Source organism: Mustela lutreola, chromosome X (genome assembly GCF_030435805.1).
Source record: "Mustela lutreola isolate mMusLut2 chromosome X, mMusLut2.pri, whole genome shotgun sequence".
Classification (NCBI taxonomy): Eukaryota; Metazoa; Chordata; class Mammalia; order Carnivora; family Mustelidae; genus Mustela; species Mustela lutreola.
The window spans coordinates 36,320,257-36,343,571 of NC_081308.1; the positions used below are offsets into that span (position 1 = coordinate 36,320,257).

Consider the following 23,315-nt stretch of genomic DNA (forward strand, 5'->3'; position numbering starts at 1 on the left):
AGTCTTTCAGAAACTCTTTAAAAAAAATTAAGGAACACTCCTTCTATGAACTTGTTAGTTAACTACCCTGATAGTAAAATAATACAACGACATCAGAAGAAAACTGTAGACCAATATCCCTTATGAGTATAGATTCAGAATCATCAAAAATAAACCAAATTGGGCAACATAAAAAGTATTATGGGGTACCTGGCTGGCTCATTCAAAAGAGCATGCAACTCTTGATCTTGGGGTTGTGAGTTCAACCCCCCACATTGGGTGTGGAGATTTCTTAAAATCTTAGAAAAAAGGATTATGTATTGTTACTAATTGGAATGTATCTCTGGAACACAAAGTTGATTTGACACCTAAAAGTCCATTGTGATGCAGCGTATTAATCCAGTAAAGGAACAAAACTATGTGATCTCAGTAGGTGAAAGGTATTTGACAAAATATAACACCCTTCATTTTAAAATCATTCAACAAACTAGGAATAGAATGTAATTTTATCAGCCTGATAAAGGGCATCTCAAAGATCTCACAGTTGATAGCCTCATACTTACTGGTGAAAGTGGCTGCTTTCCCCTTTGGAACAGGTATAAGACCAGGATGTCCATCCTAGTCACTTCTAATTTAATCTTCTGTTGCAGGTACTAGCCTGAGCAACTAGACAAGAAAAATAATTCCTCACTGGAAAAGAAGCAAAACTATTACCACAGAAAACAACATCTGTATATAGAAGTCCCTAAAATCTATTAAACCTAATAAATGAGTTGATCTAGAATGCAGGAATTAAGATTACAATGTCAGTTGTATTTCTGTATGCTCAGCAGTGTGCAGCCTTAAAAATTTTATAATTTTATTTACAGTAGCCTTACAAAGAACGAAATAATTAGGAATGAATTGAACAAAAGGAGTATCAAACATACACTTCTTTTTGCTTTTTTAAAGATCTTATTTTTTTGAGTACTCTCTACACCCAGTGCAAGCCTCAAACACAAAACCCTGAGATCAGGAGTCTCAGGCCCCACTGACTAAGCCAGCCGGGCACCCCCAAAACTTGTATGTACATTTTAAACTACAGGACAATATTGTTGAAAGAAGTTAAAGATTTAAAGTTTTTTTTTTTTTTTTTTAAAGATTTTATTTATTTATTTGTCAGAGAGAGAGTGCGAGCAAAAGCGAGCACAGGCAGACTGAGTGGAAGGCAGAGTCAGAGGGAGAAGCAGGCTCCTTGCGGAGCAAGGAGCCCGATGTGGGACTCGATCCCAGGACGCTGGGATCATGACCTGAGCCGAAGGCAGCTGCTTAACCCACTGAGCCACCCAGGCGTCCCAAAAGTTAAAGATTTAAATAAAGGGAAAGACATTCCATATCCACTGAATGGAACCCTTAATATTGTTAAGGTCATAGTACTTTGCAAGTTGATCTACAGATTCAGTGCAATCCCTATAAAAATCCAAACTTCTCTCTCTTTACAGAAATTGACAAGCTGATCCTAAAAATTATGGAAATGCAAGGGACCCTAGGACCCTAATAGCCAAAACAGTCTTGATGGTAAAAACCAAAATTGGCTGGCCTGTAATACTTCCTGATTTCAAAACTTAATGCAAAATAACCATAATCAAGACAGTGTGGTACTGACATAAGAATAGATGTATGCATCAGTGAACTATAATTGATAATCTAGAAATAATAAATAGTTAAATTTATGCTTGACTTTTTTTTTTTTTTTTTTAAAGATTTTATTTATGACAGAGAGCAGGAGGGAATACAACAAGCACAGGGGAGCTAAAGAAGGAGAAGCAAGGGAGCTCGATATGGCACTTCATCCCAGGATGCTTGGGATCATTACCTGAGCTGAAGGCAAATGCTTAATGACTGAGCCACCCAGGCACTCCTAAATATTTTTTAAGGTTTTATTTATATATTTGACAGAGAAATCACAAGCAGACAGAGGGGAAGGGGGAAACAGGCTCCCTGCTGAGTAGAGAGCCCAGTGTGGGGCCCCAGGACCCTGAGATCATGACCTGAGCCTCAGGTAGAGGCTTAACCCACTGAGCCACCCGGGCGCCCTTAAATTTATGCTTGATTTCTTAAAAGGGTGTCCAGAATGTTCAGTGGAAAGAAGTCTTTTTGGTAAGTGTTGCTGAAAAATATATGTATGTACATCTAAAAGAATAGTTTGATCCCCTGCGTCTTACATCCACAAAGCTTAAAAAACATATCATAGACCTAAAAGTATGAAACTGCTAGGAAAAAAATAGAAATAAATTTTTGTGGTTTTGGTTTAGGGGAAAATAACATTCTAAGAAGGTTGAAAAGTAAGATCTTGGAAATGGTACAACCAAGAAAGTTAAATGACAAAAGAACAGGACAAAATAACTGTAAATCATATCTGATACAAAGGACTTAAATCCAGAATATATAAGAACTCTTTCAACTCAAAAGACAGCCCAGTTAGGAAATGGAGAGAGGATCTGTTTAAACATTTCTCTTGAGATAACAAATGGCTAAGGCACACAAGAAGACGCTCAATATCATTAGTTACTAAGTTAATGGAAATCAAAACTACGTTGAGATCCTATTTCACACATAAGGATGACCAAAAAAGTTGACAAAAATGTTTACATGGCCTTGCCTATACTAAAAACCATTGAATTGTACATTTTAAATGTGTGAATTTTAGGGTATTTGAATCCTGTCTCAAGATAGATGCTTTTTCAGATGTGAACTTTTTCCCCATAATGGGTTATAAAATAGACTCTAAACATTTGCATTCTGAGAGGAACCAGTTTGTTAGCCTTAGCCATAGACACTTGAATTTAATTTACTCTCATCTCATTTCTTACTAATAGTTTCTTTTAAAGATTTTTTTTATTTGACACAGAGAGAAAGGGAAGGAGAGCACAAGCAGGGGTAGTGGCAGGTAGGTAGAGGGAGAAGCAGACTCCCCATTGAACAAGGAGCCCATTGTGGACCCTAGGATCACTGTAAGCAGAAGGCAGACACTCAACCAACTGAGCCATCCAGGTGTCCCTGAAGAATTGTTCTTGGTGGCACATTTAATAGATCGCTTTCTTTTGGTTAAGTAGAAGAAAAATTGGTTTTTTGTAGGGAAAATAAGAGATAGGTAGAGAATAAATAATTAGTAAACTAAGCAAACTTAGTGAATAAATAATTAGTAAATAATAAAGAATTAATGACTTTTTGACTGACTTAATATCCTTTGGTTAAAGTCATCAGTGTTGTAGATCCATGTGTATAATGCATGATTTTTCTTAATTTGCAGATCATGAAGACTATGACCCCCAAACTGTGAGGCTGGGAAGTAGATACAGTCATGTTCAAGAAGTCCAAGAGCGGCTTAACTTCCTTAGGTTTGTTTTAAATCATCAGTGTTGTTCTCTTTATGACAGATCAAGAGTGCTTAGTTAATGTGCTGTATAGTTAGGTCATGCTAGGGGAACTTTTTGCCTGCCACCTTATATTCCCACATGGAAATGATTACCTAAAATTCAAAGGACATTTCCCTAACTGGTTATGATTAAATACTTTTTATTAAATTATTGGCTGAGTTTTTTCTTCTTTGCAGTATTTGAAGAGAGCACATTTTAAGATTTTTGGATAGACTTCTTTCTTCATATTTGTTTTCGCTAAAAATAAGTGTATTTTTGAAGAATAAATTCCCATATTTTGATACAGCCAGCTGGAGAGCCATAATCACCTTAATGGTATCCTAGTCGATAAGGAAATGGAGACAGGGGGCTGCTGGCTCAACACTTAAAGAATGGTTTTTGTCCACTGCTGCCTTGTTTATCCTTGCAGTGGCTGACAGAGGTGGTCCGAATGTGTCAATAACATTGTTCTGCTGATGATGAGGCAAAGAGGTTTATCCCCTTGAGCCATAGCTAAATGTAGTCCAAGGCTAAATTTGAATTTCCTCAGTGATAATTAGCCTTTAATGCTTATACACTTACAGATTTGAAATTGTTAAGAATTTTTGACGAGCAGTTTCATGTAAATTTAAAAACCACATACTGCAGAAATGCTTATTCAGTTCATAAGTGTGCTAGGGGAAATGCTCAGATTGTCAGTGCTTTGGGAAATCTATTGCATTTATTATTTTGACATATTGGGGGATTTTTTTCTCCTGAGCTATGTTAATTATGGACTTGTGTATTACTAAACTATGTGTTTATCTACTGGAAAACATTTATGTAAATAGTTACATGATTTTAACTTTAAGAAAAACTCCCACCACCAGATTTTAAGAAGTTTGGCATTTGTTGAAAATGAAATTATTTTTCTGTGTGTGTTTTGATTTTCAACCACCCAAATAGAAGGACTTGCCTGTCTAGATAAAAAAAATCACTGTCATAGTGAGCCACTGTTACTGATTGGTATGTGTTGTATCCCTTAGGTTATATAGAACAGAAAAATGGTTATGATTCCTACTATCTTTTAAGTTTGTCGCAGGATCTATTTTACTCCATGGTCTGTTGCACCTGTTTACATGACCTATAGCAACACACTCAAGGGGAAAACACCTGACTTACTGCTTTACTTGTCCTGTATTAAATGGTTTGTATTTAATCCTCATAGCCATGCAGAAGGCAGGTATTCTCCCCATTTGATTAAAAAGCAACTGGAGGTAGTGCCTGGGTGACTTGGGGTTAAAGCCTCTGCCTTCGTCTCAGGTAATGATCTCAGGGTCCTGGGATTGAGCCCCGCATCAGGGCTCTCTGCTCAGCGGGAACCCTGCTTCCCTCTCACTGTCTGCCTGCCTCTCTGCCTACTTGTGACTCTGTCTGTCAAATAAATAAATAAACTCTTCAAAAAAAAGTGGAGATCAGCATGGCTTAAACCAGCTTCTTTGAAATTTCGCAGCCAATATGGACACCACTAGATCTGACTCAAGGTCTGTCCTTTTTATAGTAGACAGTGATTTTTGCAAATCTATTTTGGAGCCTTAAGGCTTCTAAGGAACTTCCTTTGAGATTTCTAAACAAGCAGTGGAGATTTGATTTCTCATTTCTTCTTTCTTTCCCCCTCCTCCCAACAACTGGGACAGCCCCACTTGTATTTTATACTTTGGACTTCCAAGTGGAGTTTTTGCTTGAAGAATGTTTTATTAAAAAACAACAATAGACTTCGAAAAACCATGTATGTCACCACAGAGGAATTTCATATTGTATCTGTAAATGAGAGGTAGCAGGGTTAGATGGGACTAGGTGCTAGAAAGCCTCTCATAGCTCCACAGTTCTCTTAAAATATCAAAAACCCTAGGATTGAGATCCCACAATGCTTGGAAGTAATGAGGGAACCCATTGACATGAAATACATGCACCTTACTCCATAACTGGGTGTGGAGCCATCATTATGTTAGCTAGAAATTCTGTGCTAATTTTGAATAAAGTGAGGTGTTCTCTTTTCCTGTCATTCGCAGATAGGTAGGTGGAGGAATGCTGAAAGAAATAGAGTTAACAGAAGAGATAGCTATAATGAAATTCGCCTTCATTGTCTTAATAACCAATATTCACAAAACTAAAAAGAGCATCACTGAATAATTGATAAGTATCCTGCTACATATGAACAGAAAAAGTTTAAATCATACAGAAATTATTCTGTTTAATGTGTCCAGGTACTGAGTGATGCGTATTTGACCATCAGAAAGCATTAAACTTAAAGAATTTTGACTTAAATTAGTTAATGAAATGTTTATGTGTGAAAGTAACTTGGAAACTACCTCATTTTCCAGTGATGCCTTAGAAGCAGAATGGTAAAACTCAACCCATTAAACATTAGTTTTACAGTAGCTGGTTTCAAAGATCAAACTGTTTAAAGTTCAGTAAACAAATCTTTTATTCAGTTTAGGCCCAGTTCCTGTCACATTGTAGGCATCCAATATATGCTTTGTTAAATGAATAAATTAGTACCTAGTTTATTTTTTAATTTTTATTACTATTTTTAGTTTTTACTACAACATAAAAATTAAGTTTGGTAAGATATTAATAAGCACTGACATCTTTTTAACTGTAGTTAAATACAATTGTGATAGATGGATTATTATTACATATATTGATAGATTACCTTTCACCATAAAAATTAGGTAGATCTAATTGCTCATTTTTTATGTTTTTCCAAGATTTTTATTGAAGGATGGCCAACTATGGCTATGTGCTCCTCAGGCAAAACAAATATGGAAATGCTTAGCAGAGAATGCAGTTTACCTTTGTGATCGTGAAGCCTGCTTTAAGTGGTATTCCAAGTTGATGGGGGATGAACCAGACTTGGATCCTGATATAAATAAAGACTTCTTTGAAAGTAATGTGCTTCAGCTTGATCCATCCCTATTAACTGAGAATGGAATGAAATGTTTTGAGCGATTCTTCAAAGCTGTGAATTGTCGAGAAGGAAAACTAGTAGCCAAAAGGAGAGCATATATGATGGATGATTTGGAGTTAATAGGATTAGACTATCTTTGGAGGGTAAGTGAAAAGTAGGAACTTGATAAACATTCTTTCCGATGAAATTTTTCAAATAGCGAAAGGGGGGACAATTTTGCATCTAAATTATGTGTGTATGCTGCTCTGATGCTTGTTCCAGAAGGTAGTGATAGTTCATCTTTTATTGGGTCATTCGTCATTGGGTTTGTTTTTCTTCTCTCCCTTCCCTTCCCCCTCTGTCACTGATGATCCTTTTGTCTTTGCTTAGAATATGTCCTTCTGGGTGTGTTTAGAAATACACTGACCGTACACATTTTTCATGCCTCTCCATGGAAGTTACTGTTCTTCTCTTCATTCATTTAGTGTAGATCCATTCTCCTTCAGTATTAATGTTGTTACACATGCAATGCTAAAACAGAACAGAGGAGAAGACTATTTAGAATGAACTACAAATATATATTTCATTGGCAGTGTTTCAACTTGGGATGTTTTTAAACACCTGAGGGAGCGAAATACGATGTTTATTTTTTCACCTTTTTAGTCTCAATATATATGTTTTTTTAATTGAGATAAAATTGACACATTATATTAGTTTCACATGCAAAACATACTGATTGTTATTTGTATCTGTGTGAAATGATCACCCCATCCATCACCACAGGCCATTACAAATTTCTTTTTTCTTGTGATGAAAACTTTGAAGATTAACCAATGGCAGCTTCTAAGAATGTAGTATAGTATTATTAACTATAGTCACGATGGTGTACTTTACATCCTTGGTACTTATTTTATAAACAGAAGTTTGTGTCTTTTAATCACCCTCACCCATTTTGTCCATCCCTGTTTTTGGTAACCACCAGTCTGTTCTCTGTACCTATGAGATCAGTTTTTTAATTTGTTTGGTTTTTAGATAACCACATAAAAATAAATGAAATCATATGGTATTTGTCTTTCCCTAAATTTATTTCGCTTAGCATAGTCCCCTCCGGGCCTGTCCATGTTGTGGCAATATAGTATCAATGTATTATTTCTGTCTTCAAAAGTCTGGCCTGTTCACAGCAGTTCATATTTTTTTAATATATTTTTCTGCTGACCATGGACCATTTACTGTGTCATTCAGTTATTCAGACTTTTTCATTAAGTACTCCAGAATGTAAAAGTAGTTGGAGGAGAGAGAGCCTGTTGTTTTTTTTCTTTGGGTTTTTGTTTTTTCTGCTCATTACCCCTGTGCTTCACAGCCTTCCCTCTTCCTAGGCCTACAGAGGATTCAGCCTTAAAACATTTCCTCAACCCCCTAGAGTTCTGCACATAGTTTGAACACTACCAGTATAATTAGATGAGTGATAAAGATCTATAGAACTGGAGGGGCGTGTAGTGTAGCTCTTTGTCCTAAAGTGTATTTCATGCATATTTTGTTTCTTTTTAAGTAATTTGAATTCCTCCTTCAGTGTCTTACAACTTGGTTTCAAGGTGTCGATTTGCAGGGTTAATACTGGTCAAAGCATATTTTGTTCTTAGTAGTATGTGCCTTCCATTTTTAAATTGCTTTATTCAAAGACTTGAGTTCTATATTTTACTACTTTCTATGGTCTGGTTTGTTTTGTTCTTTTTTTTTACTTAATTTTACTTGATTTACTTGAATGTCAAATATAGCCTCAAATTATTACCAAGTAATGCATTGAAAATAACCAAGGGTGTGGGTTGAGTTGAAGTGTCCAGCTAAAATATTTCATGAACGTTGTTTATATTTGAATCTTTTGAACCTAGGTTGTGATTCAAAGTAATGACGATATTGCCAGCAGAGCTATAGATCTTCTTAAAGAAATATATACAAACCTTGGTCCGAGGCTACAAGTCAATCAGGTGAGGATTGACATTCACTAAAACTTCCACAAATTAGAATTCTGATTAAAGAACTCTTCACTGATAAGAATTTTTTTTTCAGTTCTGAATTAACTAAATTGTTCTGTTTCAACTCCTATTAAAAATACACCTAAAAGGGGAATGCCTGGGTGGCTCAGGCAGTTGAGCATCTGACTCTTGATTTCAGGTTAGATCTTGACTTCAAGGTTGTGACTTTTAAAAATATATCTATCGGGGCGTCTGGGTGGCTCAGTGGGTTCAAGCCTCTGCCTTCGTCTCAGGTCATGATCCCAGGGTCCTGGGATCGAGCCCCAAGTTGGGCTTCCTTCTCTCTCTTCCTGCTTCCTTCTCTCTCTCTGCCTGCCTCTCTGCCTATCAAATAAATAAAATCTTTAAAAAATATATCTGTCGAAAATATTTAGTCTCTCCATTATACAAAATGCTGTCCAAATTAATCTTGTCTTGATAATTACGTGAGGTGATTATTTTGAGTATAATTTTGGTATGAATTTTAAGTGAATTTCTTCTCTTGGTTCTGTCACCTACTCCAAAGTCCATTTTTTAAATATCTAGTTCATAACTTCTTAACATACATTACTCTAGCTTCCTTTGACAAAACATAGTATGTTTTACTATCAGTATAGACTTTGGTTAAATAACTTGGCTGTCTTTAAATAATTAGTTGTTGCCATCTTTAATTGAATTAATGTTTTTATATGTATTTTTGTTGTTGTTGTTTTTACATTTTAAAGCATCTTTTGACTGTCTTTATTTGGCCCATTATTTGTAGGTGGTAATCCATGAAGACTTCATTCAGTCTTGCTTTGATCGTTTGAAAGCCTCTTATGACACACTCTGTGTTTTGGATGGTGACAAAGACAGTATTAATTGTGCAAGGCAGGAGGCTGTTCGAATGGTTCGTGTATTAACTGTGTTAAGAGAGTACATAAATGAATGTGACAGTGATTATCACGAGGAAAGAACAATTCTACCCATGTCGAGGTTTGTGAATAACTGATCTTCCAATTAACTATTTGGTATTTTCCTAGACCTTTTTTCCCAGGATCTAGTTTTTGTTTGTTTGTTGTTGTTTTGATAGGTCATTAACTCTAGTTTCCTCTTTGTATTTTTTGTTGTTGCTCTTGCCATGACTTCAATACCTGTTAAGTGTTGCTAAGGGTAATACGGAGTTGAAGTATTTTGATGCCATTCATTTATACAGTTAATTGCATAGTAAGATTGGAGAATAATTGTAAAAACTCTTAAAGTGCTTTTGACAGGTAGCTGATACAGCAGGAAATACTTCAAAATTGTCTACTAACATTTCTTTTAAGGTCTTACCATTGAGTAATTCAAAGAGTATAATTTAGATATGTTTGTAGAATGAATGCAATCAGTATTTTAAAAGAGTTCTCATTGCTAACCATGAAATTATATAAAGTTGCTTTTTTTTTTTTTTTTTAATATTTTATTTATTTATTTGACAGAGAGAGACATAGTGAGAGAGGGAACACAAGTGGGAGAGGGAGAAGCAGGCTTCGCGTAGGGCAGGGAGCCCAATGTGGGGCTCCATCCCAGGACCCCGGGATCATGACCTGAGCTGAAGGCAGACGCTTAATGACTGAACCACCCGGGTGCCCCTAAAGTTGCTTCTTGAATAGATTTTTATTCGTTATATCTTCCCTGTGAGAAGATGTTATCAGGGGCGCCTGGGTGGCTCAGTCACTTAAGCATCTGCCTGTGGCTCAGGTCGTGATCTCCGGGTCCTGAGATAAAGCCCCATTTTGAGCTCCCTGCTCAACTGGGCGTCTGCTTCTCCTTTTGGCCCTCTCCCCACCCCCTCCCTCTTGCTCTCTCTTGCTCGCTTACTCACTCTCATCTCAAATAAATAATTTTTTAAAAATATACTATCAATATAAATATTATTTGGATGTGAACTTTGATATTAATAATTTTTCAGAAAAAATTACATATTTGGATTTTTGTTAATATTCTCAAGCTAGTTTATTTTTCATATTTAAAAATAATCATAGTGGGACACCTGGGTGGCTCATTCGGTTAAGCTGCTGTCTTTGGCTCAGGTCATGATCTAAAATAAGTCTCACTTTCCTCATGTATAGGTACAAGAATAACAGTGGAAAATGATTGTTGTATTTTCAAGATCCTAAAAATAACAAGTATCCTTATTAGTTCACTTTTCTCTTGTTAAATAAGAAAATACTCAATATTAAGTTCATAGAATATAAGAAATTCTGCTGACTAAAATGTTTTTTCCTTTTTCTTTCTTTTTCCCCCAGAGCTTTCCGTGGTAAACACCTCTCTTTTATAGTTCGATTTCCAAACCAGGGCAGACAAGTTGATGACTTGGACGTATGGTCTCATACAAATGATACGATTGGTTCAGTAAGACGATATATTCTCAATCGTATTAAAGCCAATGTAGCTCATACAAAAATTGAGCTCTTTGTGGGCGGTGAACTGATTGATCCTGCAGACGACAGAAAATTGATTGGACAATTAAACTTGAAAGATAAATCAGTAAGTATCTGTAATTACTAAACTTTTCAAGGTTAAACCTGCGGCACCTGGGTGGCGTTGTGTGCTAAGCTATCTGCCTTTGGCTCAGGTCATGATCTCAGGGTCCCGAGTTCAAGCCCTCTGTCAACTCCCTGCTTCACGAGAAGCCTGCTGGGAAGTCTGCTTCTTCTCCCTTTCACTGATGCTCACCTGCTTTGCTCTCTATCTCTGTCAAATAAATGAATAAAATGTTGGTTTTTTGTTTTTTGTTTGTGTTTGTTTGTTTGGGGTTTTTTGTTTTTTTTGATTTTTTTTTTTTAAGATTTTATTTATTTGTTAGAGCGTGAGCATAGGCAGAGTGGCAGGCAGAGGCAGAGGGAGAGGCAGGCTCCCCGCTGAGCAAGGAGCCCGATGTGGGACTCAATCCCAGGATCATGACCTGAGCTGAGGCAGCTGCTTAACCAACTAAGCCACCCAGGCATCCCAGTTTGTTTGTTTGTTTGTTTGAGGAATAAAATTCAAACCTGAGATTATTTTTCATTTCACTAGTTAACATTTTATTCAGTAAATGTTAATTGAGCATTTGTTATTTGTGAGGCTCTTTATTAGGTATTTGGATTGTAACAGTAAGACTGGCATTAATAGTACTTAAAATACAGTAGAACTTTTGTGAAAACAACTATTTGGTTGTTAGGCAGCACCTACAATTGGTATTTCTGGAAGTATTGCCTCTAGTTTGTTTTTTGGTAGGTTACTAACTTCTGTTTCGAATATTTTTTTCTTGTCTTTGATACTAACTTAGTATATTATTTTCAGCTAATTACAGCCAAACTTACACAAATAAGTTCCAATATGCCTTCAAGCCCCGATAGTTCTTCTGATTCCTCAACTGGGTCTCCTGGAAACCATGGTAATCATTACAGTGATGGTCCCAATCCAGAAGTGGAAAGCTGTTTACCTGGGGTGGTGAGTAGATGGTTTGAGCTACTATATGCAAGGCATTAAGAGACTAAAGAAATACAGTTTGAGAACAAAGAATAAAGAAATCGAGTTTGACCTCATATTGACCACCTGCCCCTCATTCCTCCCACCCAGCCCCCAGTTGAAGTAGAAAATTCATGTATATATTTTAACTCCCCCAGAACTTAAATACTTATAGCTTAATGTTGACCAGAAGCCTTACTAATAACACAGCCAGTTGATGAACACATATTTTGTATGTTATATGTATACTCATATTTTGATTGTATTATATAGTACATATAATATACTGTATTGTTATAATAAAGCTACAGAAAAGAAAATGTTAAAACCCTAAGGAAGAGAAAATACATTTATAGTACCCTCTTGTATTTGTGGGAAAAATGTGGTAAATGAATCTGTGAAGTTCAAACTCATGTTGTTGAAGGGCCGGCTATTTATATAACGTTTTTTTTGTTGTTTTTCCTTGAGAAGTTTACACTTAATATGGCAAAATATCATATAACTATATAGTTAACCATCAACTTCAGAATAGATCTGAAAGGTGATCGTATTTTGGTTGAAATTTAAAACATTTCCCTCTAGATACAGTATGGTTAGGTTTATATAAAATGAATCTGTTATGCAGCTGAATTAAAACTCTTTACTATATAAACTTGGAAAAATAGCACTGTATCTTGATTCATACCACAGAAGTGAATCCTTTCTTCACAACTGTTTTTGTAGGATGTGCAGTCTTTTTCAAGTTGTCCTTAACATATTTTGTGCCTAAAGAAACAGTGATTCCTCCCCTCCTTACCCTCTCCTTCCACCCCTCCCCAAAAGAATTTTAATGGCTATGATAATAACCAGCTACTCCAGTGTCAGAAGAATAGGCTCCCTTAGAACAGTTGGATTAGGAATTTAACTATTAGCAGGCATGACAGCTTTTGGCATATATGGAGTCTAACTTACATGTATGAGAGAAATAATTAAAATAATAAAAGCTGCCTCACAGAAATTACTGGAGATAGCTTGGGTAATATATTCGGTCTTGTATCATGAAGGCTTTCTACAGGTGGGAGGATTGGGTAAGGGAGGCCATTTTAGAGAGAGTGGCAATGACAGAAGCAGAAGTGTCAAAATTACTTATTTAGCTGTTTTGGCGGGGGGGGGCATATAATTTTATAGTTAAGTATGTTGTATATTTTGTATTGTAGATAATGTCACTGCATCCCAGATACATTTCTTTCCTTTGGCAAGTTGCAGACTTAGGCAGCAGCCTAAATATGCCTCCTCTTAGAGATGGAGCAAGAGTACTTATGAAGCTTATGCCACCAGGTAAGTTTTTTATATCTGTAATGTTCATTAAATACATGCTGGACCATAACAGGGTATATTAACAAATTCTCTGTCTAGATGGAATATGCTTTGTTATGTAGACCACATCAGGAGTTGGCAAACTACAGCTCACCGGCCAAATTCAGCCCACTGCCTGATTTTGTATAGCCTAGGAGCCAAGGATGGCTTTTACATTCTTTTTTTCTTTTTTTTTTTTTTTTTTTTTTTAAGATTTTATTTATTTGTCAGAGAGAGAGAGCAAGAGCGAGCACAGGCAGACAGAGTGGCAGGCAGAGTCAGAGGGAGAAGCAGGCTCCCTGCGGAGCAAGGAGCCTGATGTGGGACTCTATCCCAGGACGCTGGGATCATGACCTGAGCCGAAGGCAGCTGCTTAACCAACTGAGCCACCCAGACGTCCCTGGCTTTTACATTCTTAAATGGGGAGAGGGGGTGAATCAAGAGAATATTTTGTGCTTCGTGAAAATTATATGAATATTTTTTTAAGGTTTTATTTATTTATTTGACAGATCACAAATAGGCAGAGAAGGAGGCAGAGAGAGAGGAAGGGAAGCAGGCTCCCTGCTGAGCAGAGAGCCCGATGTGGGGCTCGATCCCAGAACCCTGGGATCATGACCTGAGCCAAAGGCAGAGGGTTTAACCCGCTGAGCCACCCAGGCACCCCTGAAATTTTTATTTTAGTGTCCTAAACTTATTAGTGTGCAGTCATGCTCATTCATTTACATACTAACTGTGGCTGGTTTTGTTTTAAAATAGAGCTCAGTGGTTGTGGCCGACACCCTATGGCCCGCAAAGCCTTAAATATTTACTGTCTGACCTCTCTCTGCACCGTATTATGGGCCATGTGTTATCTGTGGCACTGTTTTTCTTTTATTCCTTAGAAACAACTACTTCAACGTTCAGCTTTTTTCTCATATGTGTCTATACCATTATATCTGTAAATAAACCTTGTCCGACTGTGTCTTTGTGTATTTTTAGATACCTACTGAGTTTCTATCATGGGATGAAAACTTAAGTCTTATTCTCAAATTCTCCCCATTTTTGCTTGAATTCTTATCTAAAATTGACACTAAAATGTAAATTTACATTTCAATAGTGTGAAAAGTAATTTGCCTGGATTACTGACAACATTTTTTTTTACTGCATATAATAATGTCTCCTTTTCATTCCCTTAGTTTTCTGTACACCTAACAGATTCATCCCATGCATCTTCTAATAACTTCTCAAAATAGTTGCCCATTATTATTTGTATTATATAATCTGTCAGATTTCACTGTTTTCTGGAGCTTTTCTTCTTCCTCCTCTCATCTGTTTGTTCTTTGCCTGCTGTACAGCTACTGTTGTAGGACTTCCTTCTTCACCTTTTCCATAGCAGAGTCCCTGTTCTCAGGTTCTTACGTCTTGGGCCTTTCTTGAAATTTTTTCTCCCCTCCTCCCACAGGGATGTCCTCCTTACCCTGCTTGGGCTGTAATACCCTAGTCTAGGCAGCCCTTTCACATAGAGTTTAAACAGCACTAATAAAAATAATTTTGCTTGGGGTGCCTGGGTGGCTCAGTGGGTTAAGCCACTGCCTTCGGCTCAGGTCATGATCTCAGGGTCCTGGAATCGAGCCCCACATTGGGCTCTCTGCTCAGCAGGGAGCCTGCTCCCCCCCACCCCCCGCCTGCCTCTCTGTCTACTTGTGATCTCTCTCTGTAAAATAAATAAATAAAATCTTAAAAAAAAAAAAAAAAAAAAGGAAAGGAAAGAAAGAAAGAGCTTGAACAGCCCACCAGGTAGTTGATTGTGACTGAAGGCTGCCTTAGCAGATAATGAAAAGGCATGAGACCAATAGAAAATGCTGACTTGTTAGTGCTGGGATGACACAGGGAGAAGTGGAGCTCTGAGACAGATGGGCTGCCATTAAAGTGGGCCCAGAACAAACACCCGCCAAGAGTCCTAAAAGGCTGGGAGTGCACTTCTCAAGATGAGCTCTGCATGCAGGTGCTCACTTTTTTCATTTTCCTAAGAAGTTAAAAGGGCCCCTTGCTGTACAGCTGCCAGGCTAAGGGGTTTTCGTTAGGTTGGTTTTGGTTTTGGTTTTCAAAAGTTGCACTTCTTCTGCTGTACTGGCACCTTCTACATTATACTGACTCTCTTATTTGCCACTTGACTATGAGCTAATTGGGGTTTTAGAAACGTGTAATAACTTAATAGACTTATTTCCCTGAAGGTTATACTGATAGGTGCTTTATTTTCTTCTGTTCCCTACTTGTCTCTTATTTTTGAAGAGTACTTTTTTTCCCGTTAAAAACTTATTTTCGGAGGGGGGGCACCTGGGTGGCTGAGTGGGTTAAAGCCTCTGCCTTCGGCTCAGGTCATGATCGCAGGGTCCTGGGATCCAGTCCCGCATCGGGCTCTCTGCTCAGCAAGGAGCCTGCTTCCACCTCTCTCTCTATCTGCCTGCCTCTCTGCCTGTCAAATAAATAAATAAAATATTTTTTAAAAAACTTATTTTCAGGACACCTGAGTGTTGTGTGTCTGCCTCTGGCTCGGGTCATGATCCCTGGGGTCCTGGAATCGAGTTCCACATCAGGCTCCCCGCTCCATGGGCAGTCTGCCTCTCCCTTTGCCTGCCACTTACCCTGCTTGTGCTCTCACTTTTTCTCTGTCAAAATAAATAAACTCTTTTTAAAAATAGGTAAAATAAAATTAATTTCTTATTAAGTAATTTGAAACTTAGAGCAGTACAATCTCATTTACCCTTCCCCAGATTCAATAGTTGTTAATATTTTGCTATACTTGTTATGTCATTCTGTGTAAGATTTTTTTCTGACCTTTGGAGAACAAGTTGTAGATACCCTATCTTTTTATCCCTAAATACCTATTGCTTTATAGGAACAAAGACATTCTCTTCAAATTGCCACAGTATTAATCAAAATCAGAAAATACAGCATTGGGCACCTGGGTGGCTCATTTGGTTAAGCAACTGCCTTCAGCTCAGGTCATGATCCCCAGAGACCTGAGATGGAGTCCCACATTGGGCTTCAAGCTCCGTAGGCAGTCTGCTTCTCCCTCTGACCTCCCCTCTCATGCTCTCTCTCAAATAAATAATTAAATTTTTTTAAAAAAGAATATAGCATTGATAAATTAATTTATAGACCTTATACATAATTACTAATTTTCCCCATAATAAACCTTAAAACAATGTTTTCTGGTTGAGAATCCCATTCAGCTTCTTATATTGAATGATTCATGTGGTGTCTTGAATCTGGAACAGTTCCTCAGTGTTTCACTGTTACGAGGTTGATGGTTTTGAAAAGCACAGATCAGTTGTGGTATGAATGTGTCTCCTTGGGTTTTGTCTGTTCCTGATGTTACATACAGATTGTACATTTCTCTCAGAATACCACTTACATGTTGCTCTTTCTCAGCATTATACCAGGAGGCATACGTCCATTTGTCCTTCATTGGCGACATTATCCCAGATCACTTAATTGATGTCTGCAGGTTTCTCCTTTGTAAAGTTACTTTTCCTTTTTTGGAGAGATGTTTTGAGACTCTAACTCTTTTCTCATCAGACTTTTACTTACTGGTTTAACCATTCCTTGTGATTATTGTTTGAATCGGTTTTTCCTGTAATGGTTGCAAAATGGTGATTTTACTTAACTTGATCATTCTTTCTACATTTACTGGTTGGCAACCTTATTTGTGATGTGTTTTATATATATATAGCCCAAGATGTTTAAAGTTCATCTAGTACTTTAATCCTAGCCCTGGAATCAGCCATTACTCCTCTCTGTGAGAGAGGGTATTTAGAAACCAGAAACTTAGTACTACTGGGGTGTCTTGTTTCCAGGCCTTTTCATTAAACTGAGGAAGTAATACACATTTATATATATTTTTTTAAGATTTTATTTATTTAAGAGAGAGCAGGACCAGGGGAGAGGGAGAAGCAGACTCCCTGCTGAGCAGGGACCCTCATAGAAGGTTTAATCCTAGGACCCTGGGATCATGACCTGAGTCAGAAGCCCAACCGACTAAGCCACCCAGGTGTCCCTACTTACAATATTTTTAAATCCAGTAAGACATTCTCAGATACAGCCTATGAATAGGTTTATTTTTAGAGACTAATTTGGTTTATATGTTAGAAGTCTTGGACCTTAATGGTTCGTTCTGCTTGCAGGACTTTTTTTCCTGATGAAATAAATAATTTTGAAGATTTAGCTGCTAGAATCCTCAGTGTTAAAAAAACAAATACTGGGAAAAAATCTAAATGCCCAATAATAGAGATTATACTCATAAAATGACATAATGTTATTTTAATCACAAAAATAATACAGGGGATGAATATCTAATGACCTGAGAAGCTCTTCACAAATGTTTGATTATAAGAAATTTATATTTTATTTAGTTACATTATGTGTCACTATCCCTTCAGAATAGGGAAAAACAGTAGTTTTAATATAAACTGAAGATTTTTTTAAGATGTTTTCATTTTGTTTTTAAGTAATCTCTATACTCAGCGTTGCTCCTCGAACTAATAATCCTAAGGTGAAGAGCCATATGCTCCACTGAGTCAGCCAGACAGCCCACAAACTGAAGATTTTTTGATAAGATAGTTCTAGACTATTTTCAGGCCTATAAAATTAGCTTGCCATAGGGCAATTACAGTAATTTTCAGTTACCTTTATTCTTCCAAAAAAAAAAAAAAAAAGGCTTTTAATTTTTTCTAAAGCCATCTTATTTATCAAGTGGTATTTTAATCATAGCATATTTACCTTGGAAATAATTTGATGGTAATAATGTACTTTCTAAAGTTGATTGACTATTCTTAAGTTCGAATGTTTGGTAACGCTGAATTGTATCATGTGGTTTTCAAAATATTTATTTTCACTGTGATTTAAAAGGAAGGTGGGGATGCCTGGGTGATTCAGTCAGTTAAGCATCCAGCTCTTGGTTTTGACTCCGGTCATGAGATTGAGTTCCTGAGTTCCACATGGGGCTCTACATTCAGCATGGTGTCTGCTTGAGATTCTCCCTCTTGAGATTCTCCCTCTACCTCCCCCTCTCCATATAAATAAAATCTTTAAAGAAAGAAACTGGGTGGGGCACCTGGGTGGCTCAGTGGGATAAAGCCTCTGCCTTCAGCTCAGATCATGATCCCAGTATCCTGGGATCTAGCCCCACATCGGTCTCTCTGCTCAGCAGGGAGCCTGCTTCCTCGTCTGTCTCTGCCTGCCTCTGCCTGCTTGTGATCTCTCTGTCAAATAAATAAAAATCTTTTTTTAAAAGAAAAAGAAAGAATGAAACTGGTGTTTTAATACTGTGGGGGAGGATAAAAAGAAAAAAACCCTGTGCTTGAGGTAAACATTAATGACTGTAGGTTTCTCCTACTCAGAACTAGAGTGTTCCTATGAAAACTTTTGTAAGCCAAAATGGTGTAAAACATTTAAAGAAGCAGTTAACACTGGTTTATATGGAAATTTTTTTAGAGTGTTCCCACAGCCAGAGAGTAACCTCTTAGGCTTTTCTGATACCTTAGGACACATCTTATTCTAATGGATGCACAAAATAAGAAAAAGCACAGAAGCTCACAGAGGCAGCCCAAAGCTCTGGTGGCTTGATGCTGAATGTCACTCCCAGGGAAGGAGCTTTGCGGGTCCACTTTATCTGCTTGGGGGTGCACACTGCCTCTTGAACAACTTTCTGCAAAACAAACACTGGATGCTATTTTTGCTTTTTGCCTCTTTTCGTAAAAGCAAGAATCCTCTTTGGATTTCTTGTGGCTAATGGAAAACAGGTGCTATTATAGGTCTTTCATAACGGTGAAGTGGTGTTAGGCGAGGTGCCTGTATTCTTTTTTTTTTTTTTTTTTTTCTGTGTCTTTCCTTTTAGAGTTCAGTTTCTAAGGTACCACTAAGCTCCTTTCAATAAAATAGAGCAGTTAATGGGTAGTGTCATGAGGGTGAACAATAGAGAAGTTGGAAGGAAGAACTTGTAATTTTTTATCTTTGTTATTTCGATAAGGATGATTTCCTTTTGAAGTGTACTGTATTTTTTAGGTTTACAGTGGTCGTGGAGGCATGTTGATTTGAGGTCTCTGGGTGAAGACTGCCTTCCTTCATGTTTGGGTTGACTGATAAGAAAGTCCTAGTTCATAGTGATTTTTTTTTTTTTTTAAATCTAGATCCAGCTATTTCTTGTGAGGCATGAGCCTATAAGTCAAATGAATTGATAGTTATGCTGTACTGAAGTAATCTTCAAAATACCAAAAGTGAAATTCTATTAATGCATAGATTATGTTGTGTTTTAGACTGTTAGACTGTGTCTCTTGTTTTCTTACAGATAGCACAACAATAGAAAAGTTAAGAGCTATTTGTTTAGATCACGCCAAACTTGGAGAAAGCAGCCTTAGTCCATCTCTTGACTCGCTTTTCTTTGGTCCTTCAGCCTCACAAGTGCTATACCTAACAGAGGTTAGTTTTTTCTCTTTTGAATGTATTTCATGTTCTTTGAACTTGACCTTTTTATGTGGTAATCTGAAGAACATGGATAACACTTAAAAAGAAATATTTTTTAAATGGTCAAGAATTTCTTAGCAATGATGATAGGGAAAATGGAAGTTATCTTTTTAAACCCTTTTAATACAGTCCTTTTCTTCTTCCAGGTAGTCTATGCCTTGTTAATGCCTGCTGGTGCACCTCTGGCTGATGACTCCTCTGATTTTCAATTTCACTTCTTGAAAAGTGGTGGCCTGCCCCTCGTCCTGAGCATGCTAACCAGAAATAACTTCCTACCAAATGCAGATATGGAAACTCGAAGGGGTGCTTACCTCAATGCTCTTAAAATAGCCAAACTGTTGCTAACTGCCATTGGCTATGGCCACGTTCGAGCTGTGGCAGAAGCTTGTCAGCCAGGTGTAGAAGGCGTGAATCCCATGACATCGGTAATACACTTTTTAAAAATGTCTTACTTATAGTAATAAATGGTAATTTTTTAAAGTTTGTGTTCAGAGTTGATTCAGAATGTTTCGAGTTCCTTTCCAGTGGTATCTTATTTTAGAGGTTTCTGTCTCTTAAATTTGTATGAAAAGTGAAAATGCTTTTTACTGGCTATACTCTTAATTTAAGAGGACAGTTCCTCCCTACACCTTTAAACCTGTTTGGATTTCAATTACTTTAAACCTGATAAAAACTCTGTATGCATCTCTTACTAACTTGTACCTGGAAGATACATGAAAATACAGGTGCTAATAAGAAAGTTGTAATTGACTTAGCCTGTTGCCACTCTCTTCCCACCTTGATAGGCTTAACCTCCACTTCTGAGCTTATTCCAACTCTGGACTCTGTCTTTGCCTTGGTGGCATCCTTGATCCATCTCACCAAAAGTTCTCAAGACATGCCATAATTCAGTGTCTACTTATGAGCGGTCAAAGTATGCACTTAATTCTGACTAAAATTTGAAGTCTTCTATATTCATCACAAGTGATGATTTACTAAGTTTACGGATAGAAGAAAAGAGCTCTAGGAATTCTGTTGTTTTTTTTTTAAATAGCTTAGGGCTTAATCTGGAAATTGGAATGTTGATTAGATATGTGATGTTACATTAAATATGTGATACGGAATAATACCACATATATTGTCCTAATAGCAAATGTCAGTAGCTGTGACTAAAATTCCTTAACGTTTCTCCCTTTCAAAGAGGAAAATGATGAGCAGGGGAAATGGGAACAGGGTCTGCCCAGAAGCACACATGTAAGAGGTGTGGAGTAATTTATTGAGTCTTTAGGTAGGGGTTGGAGTCATCACTTCAGTTTATCACTTATGTCCACAAGTTATACTGTGCCCACATGTAGGGACACAAGTTGAATTAATCTAGAATGGGTATTTGCAAGGGACGTGTAGCACCTTGTTACATAAGAAAAAGTGGAGGCCCACATTGTTGGCAATACGGACTGCTTTTTGTTTAAGTCACTGCAGTTCTACCATGTGTATATACGGAAGGGAGGTCATTTGGAGGGAGTGGCAATGGGTGGGGGGAGCATATGGTTGGGTCTGGTTCTGTACAAATTACTTACTTCGAGCAAAATGGTGGTTTTTTCAGGTCAACCAAGTTACTCATGATCAAGCCGTGGTGCTACAAAGTGCCCTTCAGAGCATTCCTAATCCATCATCTGAATGCATGCTTAGAAATGTATCCATTCGTCTTGCTCAGCAAATATCTGATGAGGTTAGTATTAAACTTTCTAAGCTGTGAAATCCTGCCATGTCTATTTCTATGTTTGACCCTCTGTTTAATTAAGAAATAACCCTTATCACAGCTCAGGGCTGAATTTTCCTAGGTCTACTCACTCTAATAACTGTCTCAGTCTAGAGTTCCCTTAACATGAATTTTGCCTAATACTAATGTTAGTACTTTCCGGTTTGAATCCTCTATGTACAATAAACAACATCCTCTGAATATATATAATTCAGTCTTCACAAATGCAGGTATGAGTGAAACCACCATCATAATCAAGACACAGATCATTTCCATCATTCTGTATGTCCCTTTGCAGTCCCTTCCCTCTACCCCAGGTAACCAGTGATCTTTTGCCACTGTAGAATAGTTTTCATTTTCTAGAATTGTATACAGGTGGAATTCTACCGTGTGTGTTCCTATATGTCTAGTTCCTCCCACTCTGAATAATGATGTTGAGAATTATCTGTTTTGTAAACCATTAGGCCATTATTTTTTGCTGCCGAGTAGTATCCTATTGTGAATACTCCACATTGTACACTTGGCAAAGGACTTCTTTTGACTGTGAATGAAGCTGCTGTGACTTCTGTACAAGTGTTTGTATGGACTTGGTTTTCATTTTTATGGGTAAAAAAATGAGTAGAATGGTGGTGGGATCCTCTTAGTAGTCTTTTTAAGATGCTTCTGAAAGTAATACAGGGCCAGATAATAACTTGGAGAGCATGCTTTGTGGTATTGCTGTTAAATGAAAAAGAAAAAAAAAGACAAAAGCAGTTTTTTTACAAGGAGAAACATTTTTTCTTTTCCATTTATTATTTTACTTTAATACGCTATCAAATCATTTTTATTGTGCATTGTCTTGCAGGCTTCAAGATATATGCCTGATATCTGTGTAATTAGAGCTATTCAGAAAATCATCTGGGCATCAGGATGTGGGGCATTACAGCTAGTATTTAGCCCAAATGAAGAAATCACTAAAATTTATGAGAAGGTAAGAGTTACCTCAAAAATATTTTCCTTTTAAATTAATGTTAATTGTGTGTGAAGCTGAATCATTACATCTGCTATCTTTACCAAATACTAAATACTAGTATTTAGTATTGCATCTTCATGGCTGACAATTAAATGGTAGCTATAGGTAAGATGAGAATACAGTAAAATTTTACTTTTGAAATAAAGTACTTCCGAATCCTACCATAAAGCTGCTTTTTAAAATATGAAACGATGTTTTTCTACTTCTCACTAGACTCAGATATGATCTCCTATTGAATTTTCTTTTTCCTATTGTCTCCATTTTTCTTCTTTCATTATCTTTCTGTCATATGTAAATTTTAGTTTAGTTAACTGTCAGCTGCGGTGTCCTGACATTTTAAATATTTTTGTCTGTGAAAGCAGTCAAAGGAGGGGCACCTGGGTGGCTCAGTGGGTTAAAGCCTCTGCCTTCTGCTCAGGTCATGATCTCGGGGTCCTGGGATCGAGCCCTACCTCAGACTCTGCTCAGCGGAGAACCTGCTTCCTTCTCTCTCTCTTTCTCTCTCTCTGCCTGCCTTTCTGTCTACTTGTGATCTTTGTCAAATAAATAAATAAAATCTTTAAAAAAATAAAGCAGTCAAAGGTAGAAAGTGTCAGCCAGTTAGGTATCATCTCTGACCTTCCCTTAGATGAAGCAAATTATTGACAGAAGTGAGGCTGTTTCACTCCTTCTTTTCTTATTATATGTACTTACCCCTCATAATCACTACTGAATATTTAGAAGAGGAAATTAAATTTATAGGAACTTTTGAGCTTGGTAGACCTTCCATTTTATGGCCAACATAACCCTGTTTTTCCTTGGATACATTTTAGAATCTGGTAGCATCTGTCTGGTACAGTTCCTGGGCATTCAACTAAGTCTTTTTGTTTGTTTTAAAATTTTATTTATTAGAGAGCATGAGTTGGGGGAGGGGGAAAAGGGGGGGGGAGAAGCA

At 37.2% G+C, this 23,315-nt stretch overlaps 1 protein-coding gene across 4 annotated transcripts in view; it reads left to right on the plus strand.

Annotated features, from left to right (window-relative positions):
- Window positions 1-23,315, plus strand: part of USP9X (ubiquitin specific peptidase 9 X-linked) — a 461,171-nt gene that overhangs the window by 394,691 nt on the left and 43,165 nt on the right. For all 4 annotated transcript variants that reach the window (XM_059158617.1, XM_059158618.1, XM_059158616.1 and 1 more), the window contains 11 exons: window positions 3,272-3,359; window positions 6,128-6,470; window positions 8,196-8,291; window positions 9,082-9,293; window positions 10,589-10,829; window positions 11,625-11,774; window positions 12,989-13,109; window positions 19,456-19,586; window positions 19,778-20,056; window positions 21,214-21,339; window positions 22,214-22,339. In XM_059158617.1, coding sequence (XP_059014600.1) covers window positions 3,272-3,359; window positions 6,128-6,470; window positions 8,196-8,291; window positions 9,082-9,293; window positions 10,589-10,829; window positions 11,625-11,774; window positions 12,989-13,109; window positions 19,456-19,586; window positions 19,778-20,056; window positions 21,214-21,339; window positions 22,214-22,339 — 1,913 coding nt within the window. The remainder of the gene's footprint in view (window positions 1-3,271; window positions 3,360-6,127; window positions 6,471-8,195; window positions 8,292-9,081; window positions 9,294-10,588; window positions 10,830-11,624; window positions 11,775-12,988; window positions 13,110-19,455; window positions 19,587-19,777; window positions 20,057-21,213; window positions 21,340-22,213; window positions 22,340-23,315) is intronic.